The following is a 19,402-nucleotide window of genomic DNA, read 5'->3' as shown; positions in this document are numbered from 1 at the left end:
ATTATTCCTATTTCACTTTACTCAGTTTTTTAAGTGCAATCGGTTTGCATGCTTTTTTCAAGTAAGCTGTACTAATTGGATTTTACAGTGTTGGAACCACTATAGCACTTATCTTTATCAAATGGTGCTATGTAGAACCATAAGAGGTGCAATATAGAGCACCTTAACCACCCCAGAGAACCACTGAAGAACCACTGAAGAACCAAACTGGGCTTAACAGGTTCTTTAAATGGTAGTGGTGCTATATAGCACCATGACCACCGCAAAGAACCTCTGAAGAACCGCTGAAGAACCTTTTTTTTAGAGTGTGGTTCAATGATTGAGAACCACTGATGGTAATATTCATGTACAATGACCTTTTAAGTCATACAGTATGTATGTATTTTTCTTATACATGTATTTACTCTCCAATATCATTTTACCCTGTTGCTTATCTGTTTACATTCTTCCAAAGTAAATGTCTTTTGAGAGATTAGCGCCATCTTCTGTTTCAGATTACACTTCCCATGCTCTCTAGGTGTGCAACTTCACATCTGAGCATCTTCATGCAGTGAACAACTGCTTACCAATAAATGGATACTGTAATAGGACTGGTACCACAAGAAGTCTGTCTTTGGTATGATTAAGGGGATACCGGATGAATGGAACAGGCATTGAAACCAGACGTTCCCAAACAGGTTTCTTGTTTACATTCAGGTTGCTAAGATGAAAACAGCTCTCACATGGCTGCATATTAGTTTGACGAACTCCAGTGATTATTGTATTCAAGCAAAGCCGTGTTTGGCTTGCACATTTGTTTGTGTTCAGATTTGAGGCCAGTGTTTTCAAGGACACGCTGAAATACTGTCTCATCACAGGTGGACACAAATCTAAGCCTGTTGGCAACACTGACAATCTTCAGTTTATTCGTAGAATCATAGGTTTATGATTCTATGAATAAAATTTACAATTTTTGAACTCTCTGTCATTGTCTGTCTCTTGTCTCCCATGTGAAGCATGAAGCAAACATTTTTGGACACAGTGCTGATTACCATCATAACCGTCTGGGACGCTGCTCCTGGCTCAGGCTCAGAGTCAGCCTGTTTGTAGCTCCATATGTCAATACACAGCCTGGAGATTTGTGGGCCATCATCAAGTCTTGCTTGCAAGACGCTTGCTAGGAGTGGCTTCGACGACTTGACATTTTTTTCATCCCAGCTTTCACTTTACTTTTTTTCTGGGCTCATCAACTGTGCAGAGAGACCAATAATCATGCTCTTTCATGTGGTTGGGATCCTTTCACAATCCAAACGCTTACCATTTGTTTGTGTCTTTTGCTGCCATCTCTCCCACTCCTGACTAAGACAGATTTAAATACTCTCTGGGACCTCACACGCAAATGAAATAACATGGTGGCGATATAGCTGCCATGGATGCAATTATCCTTCTCTTCAGTATTCCAGTCTGCAGATCTCTCCCATCGGCTAGCATTAGTGAAAATGAGATAACAGAGTGAAGGGAAATTATGAAGTTTATCCTTAACTGTCTATGGGCCACAGTGCCACTCTGTTATCACAGTGATCCTCCAATTATTGTTTGATCTCAAACCGTTTATTTTTTAGTTTTAGAAAAATGCAATTATAACATGCATTATACAAAAATACAACATAAACTTATATTGAATAATAATTCAATTTTCATTCATTTTAAAATGTCATTTATTTCGGCAATGGCAAAGCAGTCATTGCTCTTCTCATGATCCTTCAGAAATCATTCTTATATGCTGATTTGGTGCTCAAGAATAATTTCATATTACGTTATTGTCAAATTTATTATCAAAATTGAAAACGATTGTGATGCTTAACATTTTTGAGGAAACCGTGAAACATTTTTTTCAGATGTCTGTGATTAATAGAATGTACAAAAGAACAGCATTTGTTTGAAAAAAAAAAATTTGTAACAATAATGTAAAAATCTTTACTGCCAAGTTTCATCAATTTAATGAGTTTTTGCTGAATAAAAGTTAATAAATAAAATTATTTTAATACTATGTCTATCTTGTTGGCTATAGGGCTTCAATTGCAACCTTCACTTGTTACAATATGGCACTTATTTGTCTCTCTAATGAGTCCTTGAAAGATCCCAAATCTGAAAGAAAGTACCATTGTCTTAGAATCATATCTCCTACGAAATATCTAAAATGAGTTGATCCATTTATACATATAAAATATAGTTTATTATATATTAGTTTTGGTTTGTTGTCTGGGCCAATTAATGTTTTCATAAGACCTCAGAGACAGTTTTCTTCACCACTCACTAAATTCCTAAATCACTAAAAATACAAGCCTTGCTGTATAGAGCCAAAATTGCAATTGAGATTATCTACAAATTTTATGTGTACGGTCTTACCATAAATAAAGTGTTGATGTCAATAGTGACAGTGGATCCCACACACAGCTCTTTATATCTCAAGCAGTCTTCTTCAGAGATGAGAACGTAAGAAATGGTGAGCCAAAACCAGAGCATATTGAAGAATAACAAAAACATAAATTACTGAATAATGGAAAAGACCCAGAGCTATTCAAATCCCCTGATGGGATCATCTGATGAGCTTTAACGGGAGAATGATTTATCTAGCATTATAAATATTTCACATTAGTAGGACAGTATAGTTTTCTCTGTGTCAATTCATATGATTCACCAAAAACAATATCTGTGAGTGATATCACAACTAGAGAACCCTGTGCATCAGTGCAACCACTCGTAGGAACAGATGCAGACACAGACAGCTGTTAAATGACCTGTGGTCCGCAGAAAGAAGCTCACCAGCTCTTCGCTAAAACACCACTGATTTTTATGGTGCCAAACTCTGTATAAAAATGTGGCCTGATATAGCTGAAGCTGGTCCCAGCTTTTGACTGATACAGCAAAGATAATTATTCTAAAAAAAAAAAAAAAACAGACATCCACATAAAAGCTTCAGTTCAGGAGGACATACATAGACACATACATGTGTGCATTGCGTGTTTGTGGGTGGCTACATCACTCTCAGTTGTCCTTTTTCTACATGCTCAAAAAAAGGGCTCCTTTCCCGTCAGTGCAAATAAATTCCTTACCTCTCAGACGAAAGGGTTTTCTTACCACTCCACTTTGCGGTGAGACTATAGCACACTAAATGGTGGGGCAACTTAAGCTTGTGGCCATCAGACATACAGAATATAGGAAAGAGAGTATCCCTGAAAATAAAGCAAGACATGATTTTCATAGAAGATTTCTAATATTTCAAGCCACTGAACTATCATCTCTGAACACTGATATCATAATAATATATCTTTTATGTTATCCTTAGACACTAAAATGATGATATAACATATATTTATTATTAGTGTCTATGTGAAGGAGATTGCTTTGGTGAAAAGTGAGAGAGTACACCCTGTTTCATTTACACTCCAAATTGCTCATTTGTCACTGTAGTTTGTGGCCATCAATGAGAAATGCTAGAAGAGCTCTTGCATGGAGTGCCACCTTACAGCTCAAGTCTGGCCTCTAGTGGAGGAAACTGAGAATTGAGCTGGACGATGACATCACTGTTCTGCTGAGCGGCTTTAAATTATAGCCGAATTGAGCTCATAGTCATAGGCTCATTGATTGACTTTACAGTTACTGAACTGAACTTAATCAACACTGAGCGGAATTGAGCTGAATAATGTCAGTACTATTGTCTTTTGAGATGTTTTACAGCAGAATTGGATTCGTTTTTGAAACATTGATCATTATCTTCCTGTAATAACGAACTGCATAGCCCAAATGAAGGTGACTAGATAGATAGACAGACAGACAGACGGACAGACAGACAGACAGACAGACAGAGATTTAAAATAAGTGAATATATTCTTCCACAAATTTGGAAGCACTTGGTTCTGTTTTTATTTTACTTAACTTATATCTTTTTTTCAATCATGTTCACTTTGTATTTAATCGGTCAAAATTCGGAGAGCCGTCAAGGAATCAATATAATTTCTGGACGGACAGGCCCAGTATATTGGGGGTTACAAATATCTGACACGATCTACAAAATATATTTTCTTGTTTAGAAATAAGGAGTTTGTTTATAAATGATACCTTCTTTTGGATATGAGTTCAGGCACAGACACGGACACCTACAAGGGTCCTTCAGCGCTTCTGCATTGTTAAGACGAAACTCGCGGAGCTGCTGGATTTGCCGGGGAGCGTCTGTTATACTTGTAGAAAATAACATCTGAAACACTGAAATCCAACTGTATTATACAAATAAATCTTTCAAAACATTGAAAGTAAAGGTAAGACACCACGGTTATAAGAATTGTTCATGTTTTGGATCCACGAAAGCGATGACCAGCTCAAGCTAGCGGCTAACGCTCACATTCCGCTAAGTCAGAGAATCTAATAGCTAGCACGCGATTAAAGTTTAAACCTTTGACTGCAGTTTTGTGTTTATATCTTTACATTTATGTGTTATATGACGTCTGATTGCTCATTCATTCTGTTGTGTGTTAACATGTATAACGTTATAGCTATTAGAGCTGAAGGGGTTTGCTTTTGGCCAACAGTCGGACCATCCGGCCAAGAAGAAAGATTTGACTCTGCTAGACTTTAAAGCGTTAAAGGATCATGATGAATTATACTATAGGTGCTGTAAGGATAACAATCTCCTTCTGCTCTGTTGTGGATGATTGGCAGGTTGTTTTTATAAGAATTCATGGATTTGGAAAATTGGGGGTTCATCCCAGACAAGTGGGGGTTTCAGTGACTTCAGCTGGAATACCTGATAGACCTTTGTTTGCTCTCTTGACCAAAAATGCTGGCTTAAATTTTGAGTTTTAAATGAGCTGAATCTCTGTTCTTTTTGACATGTACAAATATATCATTGAATATCTTAAGATACAATTATATATTTCCATGCATTTTGTCAATGATTTGACATCTGAAAAATATGACAACAAATCATCATTGACTTTATCTTTACAGATGCCATCAGTGACCACTGGCGACAATGCTGTTCACTCCTCCAGTCCGGATTTGGGCTCTGCGCCATCTGATGGCCTCAAGCAAGTTCTTGGTGTGATTGACAAGAAGGTTCGCAACATGGAAAAGAAAAAGGTAACTTAATGTTAACTGGACCCTATTTATTTACTTAATACAAATACTCATATTATTGTGCACCATTTATCAGTGCATTTAATTGCAAAGAAAATGTTTGTCTTTGTAATATTTCATAAAAAATTTCACAGAAATCATGCTAGTTGTCTAATGCAGATTAACATAAATGCAGTTATGCAACATTGCCTTCATTTGTAGTATGGGATGGCAATATTTTATAATCAAATCAGTTTGCAATGGGAAAAATCCAGTCATCTTCTATTAATTTTTTCTCCTCATTGAATATCCTGTTTTGCGTAAATCTGCCACAATTCTTTTTTTAATACTGATGTAGCGTCTTGCATGTCACGTAAAGGAAAATGTACATCCAGCCAGTGGTTCTCTCAAAATGACCCCGACAGGATGATGAGGACGGTTTTGATCAGCCTGAAGTGGGTTATTTTGAGAGATTCACCAGCTGGATGTTCATTATCCCGCTTATTACACGTAATTTGCCACATAAGTAAATCATTAAACACTGAATGTTGATCCATGTTGAAATATTTTATTAGGTCTTTAAACACAAAGCTTCCGGAGAAAGAGCAGTTGCACCGTGGCAAGTTCAAACTAAACAGACATTTGAGATGTTATACAGCCGTTCTTATTAGAGATGCACCGATTACAATTTTCTAGGCCGATTCCGATTTTCATTGAGTTTGACATGCCGATACCGATTTTAGGGCCGATGCCGTCTAAACATTGTGACGTCTGTCAGCCATCACGGTGGACAATGATATCGTCCATCGGCACAACCCTAACCCGGATGAACCAGCGTTATCTGTTTTCAGCGGTTGTTATTGGGGAATAACTTAACACTGGATGGTGCTATTGACCAATCAGAATCAAGTATTCCACAGAGCCATGTAATAAATATCTTTAACTGCATTATTGACAAGATTTTTTAAGACAGCATTAGGCTTTTGAAATGTACATGACTTATGAATCTTAATTTACTATAAACCTCAACCATAATATAGTATAAAAACAGACTGCTCTGTGGTATTAGTTTAATGGTATTAAATATGATAAGTTTACATTTTAATATGCATGTGCATTCCACTCCTCACCATTAATATGAGCAAACTCTCTGTTAAGAGCAAGCTGGATGATTACCAGACAAGGAAGAACAAAGGAGAACGCCTCAACCAGGATCAGCTGGTATGTGGCCTATATTCAACGCTTGTTTTCTGTGCTCCAATATATCAGCAGGTATTGTTTTATATATTAAATGTATATGCGCTTTTGTTTTAAATATGTAGGAGGCTTTATCTAAAGCTCCGGAGGTGGCTCACAACTTGGACTTTGCCCGTGAGTTGCAGAAGAACTTCCTGGCTTTAAATGTGGAGGTAAGTGGGGTTTTTTTTTAGTTAAAGTTTGCCTCAGTGTCATCTCAGCATTTACATTCACTCTCACTCCCGCCATCTAGGCTTAAACCTTTGATGCAAAAAAAATGATGAGAGACACAACATAATCAATCTCGCCTTGTCCTCAGTGCAGAGTTCTAATTTGTTTGGACCAGTTGATATTAAAGTTTGTTCTTTTGCAGATGCAGAAAACGGTGAAAAAGGCGGCACGACGGGAGCAGTTGAAGAGGGAGGAGGCAGAGCGCAAGAGACTGAAGGCAGTGCTGGAGGTGCAGTACCTGCTGGAGCAGCTGGGGGAGGAGAGTGTGAGGCAGGACTTGACTCAGTCTAGTGGGGAAGCCCCCTTGCTAACAGAGTCAGAACTCGCGGGCCTGGACGAGTTCTACAAGCTGATTGGGCCTGAGCGGGACTCTAGCGTAAGGTGAGGACCGTTCCTTTGTGTTGGAAAATTTGGCATGTTAGGATATCTTCATCAAAATGACTTTTGATTTCAGGTTGGCTGAGCAGTTTGAGGAAGCGTCCGTGCATTTGTGGGAGGTTTTGGAAGGAAGGGATAAAGCTGTGGCTGGAACCACATGTGAGTAACGTTTTCTGACAGTGTTTGCCACACGAGTATCATTCTGGGGGTAAATTTTATATATATATATATATATATATATTAGGGGTGTAACGGTACATAAAAATCACGGTTCGGTACGTACCTCGGTTTTAAAGTCACGGTTCGGTACGTTTTCGATACAGCAAAAAGAAAGAAATGCCAGAGAAATTTCCTATTTGTTTAAAGAAAAAATATTTTTAAATAAGTGTGAGTTTTCCTAGATCTTGAAACTTTCAGGTTTATAAATAGGGGTCATCTTTGAAGGATGAACAAATAATGTTTTGGTCATCACATTAAAAATAACATTTAAATATATATTTATTTATATAATATTTGAATTTTGAAGTGCTGGAAAAAGATGTGTGAAGTACTTGAAAGCATTTCACCATTCCAGCCAAACTGGTTACAGTTAGTGTTACTATATTAAATCCATGGTGAATGTTGCTGGTCTGTGGACGTAAAGTACTAGTTCATTCACGGCACAATGTTTCTCCTGGTTTCCATGACAGCGCTGTTTGATCTAATAGAGATCTACTGTTAATAACGGAGAAATGTGAATGCATCTCACTAGATCTCGCAGCGATGTTATTACCTCAGTGGCGAATTCAAATGTTTTCTTTACCGGATCTTATAGCGCGGTGTGGTAACAGTGTTGCTTGATCGAGATCGGCTCGCGCTGCACAGATGTTGCTGGTCCGAACTGATAAACGATCCGTGAAGCACATAACGAGGAGCGCAGTTTCGTTCTGCTTTCATTACCCTTGCCATTTGGATGTTGCGCAACGTTGTGTTGGCCGCGTCAGCACGAATTTTGCCGGCAAGAAAAATGGTCCAAGCAATCGTTCGGTTTGTATGCGTACCGAACCGGAAGCCTCGAACCGAAACGGTTCAATACGAATACATGTACCGTTACACCCCTAATATATATATATATATATATATTAGGGGTCTGGCATGAGATCTCGCGAGCTGTCTTGCGGTGACGGAGCATGAGGGTGAAATAAGCATAGAATATTCCACCGCTACACTCACATTCGTCTCAACTGTCGTTTTGCTGGTTTTATAAAAATAAAAACCATTATAAACTACTATAAAAATCTGCTCTGCTCATCTAGCACAAGTTACTGTTGCAATCAGTACAGAAAGAATCACAATGGCACCATGCCGGAGGATTCGTTGCGCAGCAGAGCCTAATGAATCATCTGATAAATGTCTTATCTTGTAGAATGCACACAAGACACTTTCAGCTCTGCCGCTCCCTATACACTGAGTACACGTGATCATGGATTTGAAAGTAAAAGTAAAACACAATCTCCCTGATGCATAAATACAAGACTGTATAAATACAATAGTCTGTCTTCCAATACCCATTCCTGGACTGGGTCACACACAGCCTCAATCAGAAGTTCTGAAAGCTCATAAATGTACAGTAGTAAGGTCTGAAGAGACTCGTGTGAAATAATACAGGGGAAAACTCAGCGTATCCACAAGTTTCCGAGGGGCGCTCCTGTAAAAAATGTGGGTGAAACTTCCGGTGACGCGACGGAAGTAGCATTCCAATGGTATTTTGTGTGTTAGTTAGCGAAGATGCTAGCTGTTTTTCGGAGAATTATTTTACTATTTAAAGACGCAAATCTTTATGAGAGATGTCGTTACGGAGCTCAGGGACAATATGTGCTGTTCGCGGTTGTATGTATAACCGGACTAAACTAGTTCAGTGGCTTAAACGTGATTGTTTTGAACATAAGCTGAAAACGAGTGATCCTGCCAGAGCCCGTCTCTGATCCTGCCAACGACTGTAACGTTAGTTTCCATCACCTCCCAAAAGACGACGAATCTTCCTGTGTACATTTTTTTTAATTCTTTATATTTTATAAACTCTATCAGCATGTGATTGGCTGTTCGCTACTGATGTTACACCTAAACTCAGGATCAAAGCCTGTGTTGACAGAATACCAAATGTGCCAGTAGTAATGTATTCAAGTAACACATTCATTTATAATTTTGAATAAACTCCAAAGCACAATGACTAAGTGTGTATTTTTTTTATTTGAATTGTTTGTCAGCTCGCATATCTGTCTGTCACCATGCCTTGATGAGTATTGATAATTAATAATGTTATTATAATACTCCCAATCAACGACTGCGGCTGGTAAAGGTACTGTTATTTCACCCTTTTTAATTTCGTTGAGGTTGAGTTCCCACATCGTTAGCTAGTTTGGATCGCTATAACTTGAATGACTGTCAACTGTTGAATGAACGAGTGTTAAGCATGTCAAGTCGCGCTTTGTTTACTTCCAACCGGAAGTCGCGCCCACTTTTGACGCAAGGCCTCATGGGGCGTAGGAAACTTGTGGATAGACCTGAGAAATATACTTATATTGAAATGTGTACTTTAATGCAGAATAATTCAAAACGAAAGACCGACTGCTCTCTGCTTATGTAATTTAAATGAAATGTGCATTTCTTTCTGGTGTGTGTTTACTGAAGATCGCGAGCCGGCATTGTCAACTTCTTTGAAGGACACTTACTGAAAACACTTATATTTTTATTTATTATATTTACTTTATTATGTTTAGTAATAAACATTTAAAATGTCTCCTTGCTATATTTGATGTATTCATAATCATTATGTTTGTCAGTTATTTGTGACAGCTTTCAGGTGCTTTATTGGCAGTGCTAGCTGTGCCACCCTTACATGAATCACCGCACCCTCATTTTTAAAAAATATTAATGTATTGGCCATTATGAATGCCGATACCGATAGTTTGGAAAATGCCTAATATCGGCCGATAATATCAGCCCACCGCTATAACGGTCGGGCTCTAATAACAAATACATATTATATTGTTCACTGTAGAAATGAAATATAGGTTCATCTTTATTAAAGCTGTATTTTGTTGTTTTATCAACATTAATGAGACACAAAAGCAGGAATAATTAGGCTGCCTTGACTGTCCGAATGCACGGACCGAATAAAATGACAAACATCCAGTTTCTTTTTCTACTGTTCAGTTATGGCATAACAGAGAGAACTTGCCGAGATGGGTGTTTTGACATCATTTTGTGTGTATGTGTCCGCTGAAATGCAGGTTAATGCGAAAGAGGAATTAATTCTGGTGCTATTTGAAACTTGCCTCCTGTCTGTCTTTCTCTCAGGATGAGTGAATCTGATTCAAACCGTTAACACGAGTGAGTTTGATGCTGTTTCGTAAATATTTTAAAAGGAACCATTTCGTAAGAGTTAGGGATGCACCGATCCATATTTTTTGGGATATCGAATTTGGATATTGGCCAAGACCAATTCTATTCCGATACTAGAGCTGTGTTTGCTTTAATATAATTATTATCATTATTGTTGATTTTATATGATGCTGAAATAAACTCCTCTCATCAGGCAAGTATGATATGTACGTATGTATCCGTGTATGTCCTAAAAGGCAAGTTTAGGTAAGTATAAGGTTAGAAAAGGAAGTCAGAAAAACAGGAAATCCTGTTAACAGAAAAAGTCCCATTCTGAACACATATATCCAACTGTAAGGATTTCAGATTGATTATCATGTCAATATTTCTTACATTCCCAAAATGTCAAATACTTGAGTCTTGAAAATATAAGTAAAAACATCTTACTCACACACTATCAATAAAACAGTTTGCATCTGAACAGCAAAAATCAAGTACATTGGCTCTTGTAGCATCAACAAATCAAGGTTTTAAATAAAATATTAGAAATATAAGACATTTTCGTAGGCTATTTGCGATTCGATGGCTCTGAATTCTCAAAACACCATTCAAACTCTATTCAAAGTGCTTGCTACGGATGCGGACAACACAGATTTTTGTATGACTGACGAAAGTTTCAGTGGCAGTATGCAAGCGTGATTGACATAACAAGAGGTTGTTTTTTATTTTTTAACGTGCGAAAATTTCAGACGCGCATTTCGGATGTGCTCTTTAACGCTTTTTTAAATGTTTGATGGCGTTCGTTGTGTTGACCGACGCGAGGGAGCTTCCACCTCTCTGAATTACGGCTTTGCAAACATTGCATTTTGCTGTCTTGCTCCACGGTGTTTCCAGTGTGAAGTATTTCCACACAGCGGACTTAAAGGGATACTCCACTTTTTTTTGGAAATAGGCTGATTTTACAACTCCCTCAAGGTTAAACATTTAGGTTTTACCGTTTTCGAATCCATTCAGCCGATTTTCTGATATTTAGAAGAAAATCAGTAACCAAAGAGTTTCTGGTCTCATTGACTTCCAGAGTAGGAAAAAAAAATACTGTGGAAGTCAATGAGACCAGAAACTGTCTGGTTACTGATATTCTACTAAATATAAAAAAATTGACTGAATGGATTCGAAAACGGTAAAAACTCAACTGTTTAACTCTAGGGGAGTGGTAAAATGAGCCTATTTCCAAAAAAAGTGGAGTATCCCTTTAATGCTGTTCAATGCTCTCCTGCCACTGCCATCGTCAACTGTGTAATCAAACTAATATTTGCTCTCCAGTGAGTCTGAATACCAATGCGGCCATCCCTCGCTTGGCCTCCCTGTGAATGGTGGTACTTGCAATGGCTTTTGAAAGCAATGCTCTATCTCGGGCCCACAAGGGTCAGCAGTGCTTCATGCTGACTTGTGACCCACATCAGCAGCTGGGCAGGCAGCCAGTGGTGTGTGCAAAGCCTCTCTGCTGGAGGTTTCAATGATGGACAGGCCCTGCTTGCATATTTCAACAGAGAGGGTGGGAATCACGATAGTATCAGATTGTGCAAACTCAGCTTATGAGACTTTGCTGATATTGTTGCTGAAACAGTGTTTGTGAGCTAAGTTGAAATTACCTTCAGTAAAGAAACCTGTTTCTAAGTCCAAATGATTAGAGACTAACTGTGGACCATGCTAAACCGTGACCTCTTGCATTTTGTTACTTTAACAGACAAAGCCCTTAAGGAAACCTTGGACAAGATGCTGCTAAGTGGGTACTTTGATCGTGCTCAAACACATCAGAATGGAGTGTGTGAAGAAGAGACGGGGGCTGCGGCAGCAGCAGCGGAGTCATCAGAGAGCGAGGACCGCCCCGCTGAGACAGGTGAAAACAAAAGCCATCGAATTTCAGAGAAAATGAATGCTTCCTCGCACAGCTGATGGTTTGTGTTGTTCTTGTCTTTTCACAGAGGGATCTGCTCAAGAATACACAGAAACTATTGAGGTTGAATCAACAGAGGTGTGAATTGATATTACTATACTTTTTATGTACATGCTCGGAGTAAACCTTGATTTTGTGGAAACATTTTCTGGACTGCACTACTTGTGCAATAGCATTCTTAAAGCTCTTCACCTCTTTTGTTCCTAATAGTTTGTAAACAGACAGTACGTTCCAGAAGCCACCTACTCCAGCAGTGACAAAGAACAAGGAGCAGAGTGGAACACAAGCTCTCAGGTATGATGCACTTCACAGGGTTCCTATGCAGCTTGGACAAGTGTGGAGAAAAGAAAGCAGAGTGTAGAAAAATATTTGCATCTTCAGACTATTGCCCCTATTTAGTAGGGCTGGGTAATAAATATCGATTTCTCGATATTAATCGATTCTCATTTTTACGAACCGATATCGATTCTTAAATCTCAAGAATCGATTAGTCATCCTGTTTCGTTTGAATGAATGGAACATTGGCTGCGTGCATCCAAAAAATCGCAATAATCTTTGTCCTTTGTTACTATTGATATGAAACAAAGTCTCAATTTTCAAATTACGTCCATTTTCTTTAGAAATTCAAAAACATAAACAACGTTTTGGCGCTGTGGCGTGTGATCGCTGTGGCACAGCTCAAGAGAAGCAGCAGCGCTGATCTCTCTTACGGCTTAATAATACCAGTCACAGCACGAAATAAACATGAAAGAGCATCTGAAAGTGTGTTAAAAGATAGAGTACAACTTATCGAAATCTGTATCATGTCACATTGATTCGCTCAATCAGTGTTTCAACCGTGGAAAGACGTAAGTTAAACAGCTTGTAATCAATGTCCTGTATCGTCATGTTTACCTCAGAAAAACCCACATAAACTCGTTAGTCAGCTAGAAAAAATAACTCTAGAGAGGAGCATTTTGCTAAATATATACACCATATTATGCATTATAATCTTAATGTTCTTCAATATTTAATGCATATTTGAATAAATCTGGCAAGTTTTTATGACAGCCACCATTTAAGTGTTTATATTTCATATAATCTTCTTATTATAAAAATAAATAAAAGTGTAATTTAAGTGTTTGTAAAGCTACAAAACAGTTCATTATTACCTTCGTATTAGGCTAATGAAGCCTAGTAGGCTATAACTAGACTCCCATAGTTTACAGCATTAGTTAAGAGATTTGATTTCCTTGAGAAAATTTGCCATTTATTGTAACTGATATCCAAAATAATCAATATTGAATCGAATCGAAATCGAATTGCAAGCTTGTGAATCGAAATCGAATTGTGAAATTTGTGTCTTCTAAAATTTAGTTTTCTATAAAAGAAAATCAATGAAAAAACTGTTAATATTTGATGACTGTACTATATACCAAATATAAAGCTGAAAATAATGCTATATGAACTAACAATTTGTTAAAGAAGGTCTGGAAAATCTTCAGAGAGATTTGGAAATTTGTAGGAACCCTGACTTCATTCGTCAAAAAAGGCCAAATGGTTTTTATTTTGTATGTTTACACCATGTGGTCATTGGTTTTCAGGCGGTCAGTGCCCTTCAGCAACCTCAGCAACCCCCTGCAGCCATGAGCCCGGCTCTGGTCAGCTCAGAACCACACGCGCTGAACGCCATCCTCCCTACTCCTGCAACAGATCCCGTGGTCCGAAAGCAAGTGGTCCAAGATCTCATGGCTCAAATGCAGGGTACCTTCAACTTTATGCAGGTAAACTGCAGAATGTTTTATTCATCACTTCAAATGTAGCAGTGGCCTTTTCTAACTTGTGTAATGTGGACAGGACTCCATGCTAGAGTTTGAGGGACCGCCTTTAGATCCTGCAATTGTGTCGGCGCAGCCCATGAAACCTGCTCAGATGGTCTGTCCACCAGGTTGGTATACAAACTTTAAAGTAATAAAAGCTCTAAAAGCAAAAATTGTTAAACTTATACTCTCATGGGAGAGTATGTTTTTTCTTATTATTTGAATATGGCAACTTTCGATGCATCATGCCAGGTTGGGCATCATTGACATCATCTGATGCCATTGGTTTTTGTGTTTTGTGACCAAATGATGTTGATTTTTCAATGCCTGGCATCATATTTGGTTTGAGAGCTATGGCAAAGTCCATTATGGGATTATGGGATTTCATTACCATTGTAGCATTTATTAATACTTGTTTTGTTTATTATAAAAAACAATACATAGTAATATTGTTAGTATATGCTGAATTATATTGCTTATAATTATTTTTGATTTTTATTATATATTTCTATAAAACGTTTAATGCTTTTTTTTTCTTTTTTTTTTAATTTTAGCATGTTGACAATAGTTTTTATTTCAGCTTTTTTTTTTTTTCAATTACCAAAACCAGTAATACCACTAATATCCTAAAATGTTACTCTTTTGATGTTTTCTGCTGATACAGAATCCAGACTCCCCCAACACAATGCTCTTTCTGTGCAGCCTGAACACACGCAAGTAAGTTCAATGACCAAAAATATGCTTTCAAACATGCTTTCAGGCGTTCCTGAAACCCTTGTCCGTTTTGGTTTCCAGGTCCCGATGGTCTCAGCTCCCAAAGAGGCTTACTCCTCCACACCCCCTCTCTATCAGCCCCCTCATAACTCTGAGCCCCGACCACAGACAGACTCCATTGACCCCCAGCAGGTAACGTCGTACCCCACAGTCTCCCTCACAGATGCTGTGTGTACACTGTGGAATAGATATGTGAGTGACGTAGGATATACACCCTAGGTTTCCATGCCTCTGTCGTCTGAGCAGCCCCCCACCCCTTCCTCTCAGCCCCAGGTGTTTCAGCCTGTCTCCAAACCCCTTCACAGCGGCATCAACGTTAACGCAGCTCCATTCCAGTCCATGCAAGCGGTAGGCCTCAACCTGTCTACCCCACCCTCTCCAAATTCACCCCCTCAGAGTTTGTCTCCATTCTGCTTCTGTTCTGTTTGGAGCCGTTCACACAGAACACATTTTTGCGTTACATGGTGCTGCTTTTCCATTGTCTTTCCATGTAAACAAGTGCTGTGCAGAAATGTTTGACCATTGCTATCACGTCTCGCATCTCTAAAGTTCAACTTTATAAAAAATAAGCATCTTCAGACCTTTTTTTGTAATTTAAATGCTGTGAGTTTCATGTTTTTAAATGGAAAAAAACCTGCATCTCGTGTGAATGGCCCCTGACAGGCTTGTTTTGTTTAAAAAGATACATTTCTATGAACATCAGCTTTTGAGTTTATCATGTTCAAGCCTTTATGGATGAGCCATTACTTGCATGACTATAACTAACAGTCAGTGATTATGTTTAGTAATGTCAAGTTCTCTTTTTTTGTAATTGTGTAGATAAATGATGATCCCTTATCTCCGTTTAAACATTTACTTGTTGACATGGCAGAAACGTCCAAATAAATAGATCCTGCATGCTTGTTTTGATATGCTTAGTTACATGTTCTGTCCTCCATTAGGTGTTCAATTTGAATGCTCCAGTTCCTCCAACCAGTGAGATGGACTCGCAGAAGATTTCTAGCCAATATCAGAGCAGTTACGGTCAAGGCTACAGCACACAGGCCAACCTCCCGGCTGAGCAGCAGGAAATCCCTCAAGAAGCCCTGCAGTCAGGTGAGAGATTTACTGCTAAAGTTGTGCTGTTTTACAGTTTCAATAGTGTAAAGTACTATATAACTAATTGTTTTTGTGTATGTGTAATTATCTTTATATCTAATGTAATATGTGATTTTTATCTTGCGCAATAATTTTGTCTTATTAGTTGGCCCCTTCCATTCTCAAGACCAAGGTATTCCATCTGCAGGGGGACACCAGTCTGCAGCTCAGCAGCCCTCGGGGCAGGGCACAGGGTTTGGGCGGCCAGGTCAGTCCTTTTACAGCAATAGAGCAATGCCGCGAGCTGGACCCAGAAATCCTAGAGGTGCTTTGAACGGCTACCGTGGACCATCAAATGGATTTAGAGGTGAGACAGACTTCTTTAATCTGTGCCGAGACATTCTAGTCTGAACTCCAGTACGAAATCATACCTTTTTTTTTCCCTTGCGTAAGGTGGATACGATGGATATCGTGCTCCATTTCCCAACACTCCTAACACCGGATATGGGCAAACTCAGTTCAGCACTCCGCGAGATTACTCCAACAACACCTACCAACGGGTAACGTCAAGAAAATGAATACCATGTAGCTTTGTGGAGGTTTGAGAAGTCCTAAATATGTGTTTCTGTAATCGGTTATGTTTTGAAGTTCCGTGTGGTTTCTCTACAGGACGGATATCAGCAAAGCTTCAAGCGAGGAGCTACCCAGGGACCTCGAGGTTGCTCTCGAGGTAATGCTCAAGCGATGCGATCCTAAAATCTTTGGGAAGACTTGTTTCTTTTTGGCCACTTTGAACATTCAGTTATCGAGAATGTTTCCCCTAGCCCATATTTTTACTCCTATCAGTGGTTTTGTTATTGTTTTGGCTTATTGATTCAAGTAAGCCCACTTTGATGGTTTTAATATACTAATGTGTTTTACAGAGACACAGTAAGGAGCTGAAACTGTCAGTGTTGTGATTTTTCAGCCAGGTTGTGTTTAAAACATAGATATTCCTGTAAACTTGAAAGATTTTCATTAATTTATTTTTTTTATAAAAGAAAATGCAAAAAGTTAACTGCCACTGTCGGGTCCAATCCATAGGAGTGTTTTTTTTTGTTTGGTTTGCCTGTTCCCTTTCCCACACTTGGTTCTTGCCTGTTTATTGGGTACTGAAGGCATTAATTGTTTGTTTTGTTGTTGTTTTTTTCACCCCATTTCATTTGAAGATTTATTTTTTTCTGCTGTCCTCCCCTTTGTATGCTCATGTCACTCCTTGAGAGAATGTTTCAATAAAGATGTGTTGCATTACCTGCTTGTCTGCCGCTGCTTCCTTTTTGCTCTCCATGCTGAGAAGTGCTCTCACCTGTCCTGTGACCCTTTGTCTGCTAAAGTGTTTGAGGTTGACTGTCTCTTTTAGTCCTCCATGGGGAGGCAGGTGATTGATCCGCTTATCGGTCCATTTTCTGCAACTCTGCTGTTTGCTTTCCCGCCCCTTGCGTCATTTATTAAATCCTGCTTTTCAACAAGCTTAAGAGTTTGTATTGATTAGGTGTGAAGTGTTAAACAAAATGGCTCTCAGATTGCCTCCAATCAGGGAAGCGATAAATGACATTGCTCCAAATCAATCCATAGCTGATGCACTGCTTTTCCTGCTTTAAGTTAAAACAAAAATAATTCTGTTATGATTTTCTTTATTACTTGAAATATGAACGTGTTCAGTGCAACGTTGACACTGCTGTTTTCTATACAACCAAAGTGAATGGTAACCATGACAGAGTACTTTTAAATATTAAATCTAAAAGTTGCATAGACTACTTGACTCACTGATCACAATTCATTGTATGGGAATGAATATTCTGGCGTAATATTCCCTTATTTTTGGCATATACCATCAACACAAGGACAAATATGGGTTTGGAATAGCATAAGGGTGAGTAAATGATGCAAAATGTTTATTCTGGGGTGACATGTCCCTTTAAATGGTCTTGCGTGACCTGAAGATTAGCAAAGCTAAAACGGATTTATACAAAGAAATAAACTGGAAAAAAAATGTCATGCAATGTTCAGAGAATCCTGCTGTTGCTATGGACACTTTCTCTAACTGCTAATGAGGGTTTAGGTTTATTACATTTGCAGAGCCTTGTAGACTTTAGAGTTTCTGAGGGCTATAATGAGTTCTGGAGCTGTTTGGATGAATCTCTTGTAGTTTCTTGGATTTACAGTTTGCATTTTAATACTTATAGTATACATGTAGATAATGTGCATACTTTATTGTGCTGCTTGGTGATTTAGGAACAGCTAAAAAGCAGGGAAAGTGCGCATTGTAATTGGCACTGAAATCATTGAATGCGACTAGACTATTTAACTCAGCATTGATTTTCTGATGTATTTGGGTTTCAGGACGTGGGGGATCATATCGGTCCAGCAGAGGAATGGGTCCCATGGCTGCCCAACAGACCAGCTAAACCTAGACCTTTAGCCAATATCAACCCTTTTATCTCCTCCACCCATTTGGACTCTCAAACTCGAGCCGTGCCACTCCAGACCATGTAGTTAGATGACTGCATCTTAGCAAGTAAGGACACAATCAATGGTTTTGGGGAAAATACAGTATCAATGAGACTATAGCACTCCCAGCACTGTAATTGCTCAGAGCTCTCAAAGCTTTCTCTCAATCATATGCTATTGCACAGCCTTTACACATTTGAGACAGAACACGTGCCTTTGATTATGGGTGTCTGGATTTTAAGCGATCTTGGTGGAATAATGACTTGGTAGCTGGGAACAGCCACTAGATTTCGAATGTGAAGTACACCGTATACCAAAGGCACTTCGTTTTTGGCCAAACGAACTGTTAAGTGAATGTGAAGAATTTTCTTGTACGTACTGTATTGTGTCATTGTTATTTTCTCTTTTTTTGGCTCAGCCAAATGGTTTACAGGAAATGCATTGTACTGTATGTGGCTGAATGACTGCTTCATTGTATTTCTTCCTATTACGGTTGATTAGACTTAATGCTAACAAATAAATGATTTTTTGAAGGACAAGCCACTTTAAATGTTATTCTGCACGCATTTAGTGTGAAGAGCAGATCAAATCTTCTTTGAAGCCAAATACACTTGTGCATTTGATATCTTAAACTCTGCTATTTTTATAGTTTATTAGTGCTTGATTGATATGATGGTCACAAAGAGTTTTTTTTTTTATACTAGTTCTAGGTTTAGTACAAGTTAAGCTAAATTAGCTCAACCTAATCATTTTTCGGTGTAGTTATATCCAATTTTATATCTTAGTTGCTATGAAAACACAATGTCTTAAAGTTTAAACCCAATAAACCCATGTAAAAAATGATTGTTTAAACATCTTTGCATGCAAATAATATCCCAGATTCAACCAAATTAATGTAAGCACATTTGATAAAAGTCCCTCATTGTATCCTTCATTCTTGCTGTTTGATTGAGCTTGATTTGTACTGAACCGGCACTGTTCTTTTACATAAAGTGTTTGTTTG

General features: G+C 38.4%; 1 protein-coding gene across 4 annotated transcripts; it reads left to right on the top strand.

Moving 5' to 3' along the window:
• Positions 1 to 4,137: 4,137 nt before the first annotated feature.
• caprin1a (cell cycle associated protein 1a) lies at positions 4,138 to 18,938 on the top strand. Of its 4 annotated transcripts, none has more exons than XM_089129620.1 (19): positions 4,138 to 4,298; positions 4,987 to 5,118; positions 6,253 to 6,315; positions 6,417 to 6,503; positions 6,704 to 6,942; positions 7,016 to 7,098; positions 12,050 to 12,202; positions 12,288 to 12,337; positions 12,470 to 12,553; positions 13,843 to 14,022; positions 14,096 to 14,186; positions 14,723 to 14,775; positions 14,854 to 14,964; positions 15,100 to 15,180; positions 15,774 to 15,927; positions 16,076 to 16,276; positions 16,363 to 16,469; positions 16,579 to 16,639; positions 18,292 to 18,938. In XM_089129620.1, the coding sequence occupies exons 2-19, from the start codon at positions 4,987 to 4,989 to the stop codon at positions 18,354 to 18,356; spliced, it is 1,995 nt and encodes a 664-aa protein (XP_088985746.1). In that variant the 5' UTR covers positions 4,138 to 4,298; the 3' UTR covers positions 18,357 to 18,938. The 4 variants fall into 4 exon arrangements, with proteins under 4 accessions (XP_088985746.1, XP_039512611.2, XP_039512607.2 ...); XM_039656677.2 differs by having other exon boundaries at positions 15,052 to 15,180; positions 16,118 to 16,276; XM_039656673.2 differs by having other exon boundaries at positions 15,052 to 15,180.
• The last annotated feature ends 464 nt before the right edge of the window (positions 18,939 to 19,402 follow it).

The sequence above is a fragment of the Pimephales promelas genome, chromosome 1 (assembly GCF_988280905.1).
Source record: "Pimephales promelas chromosome 1, fPimPro1.hap1.1, whole genome shotgun sequence".
NCBI classification, from domain to species: domain Eukaryota; kingdom Metazoa; phylum Chordata; class Actinopteri; order Cypriniformes; family Leuciscidae; genus Pimephales; species Pimephales promelas.
Note: the sequence above shows the minus strand (reverse complement) of the source record. Positions and strands in the feature narration are given on the sequence as shown.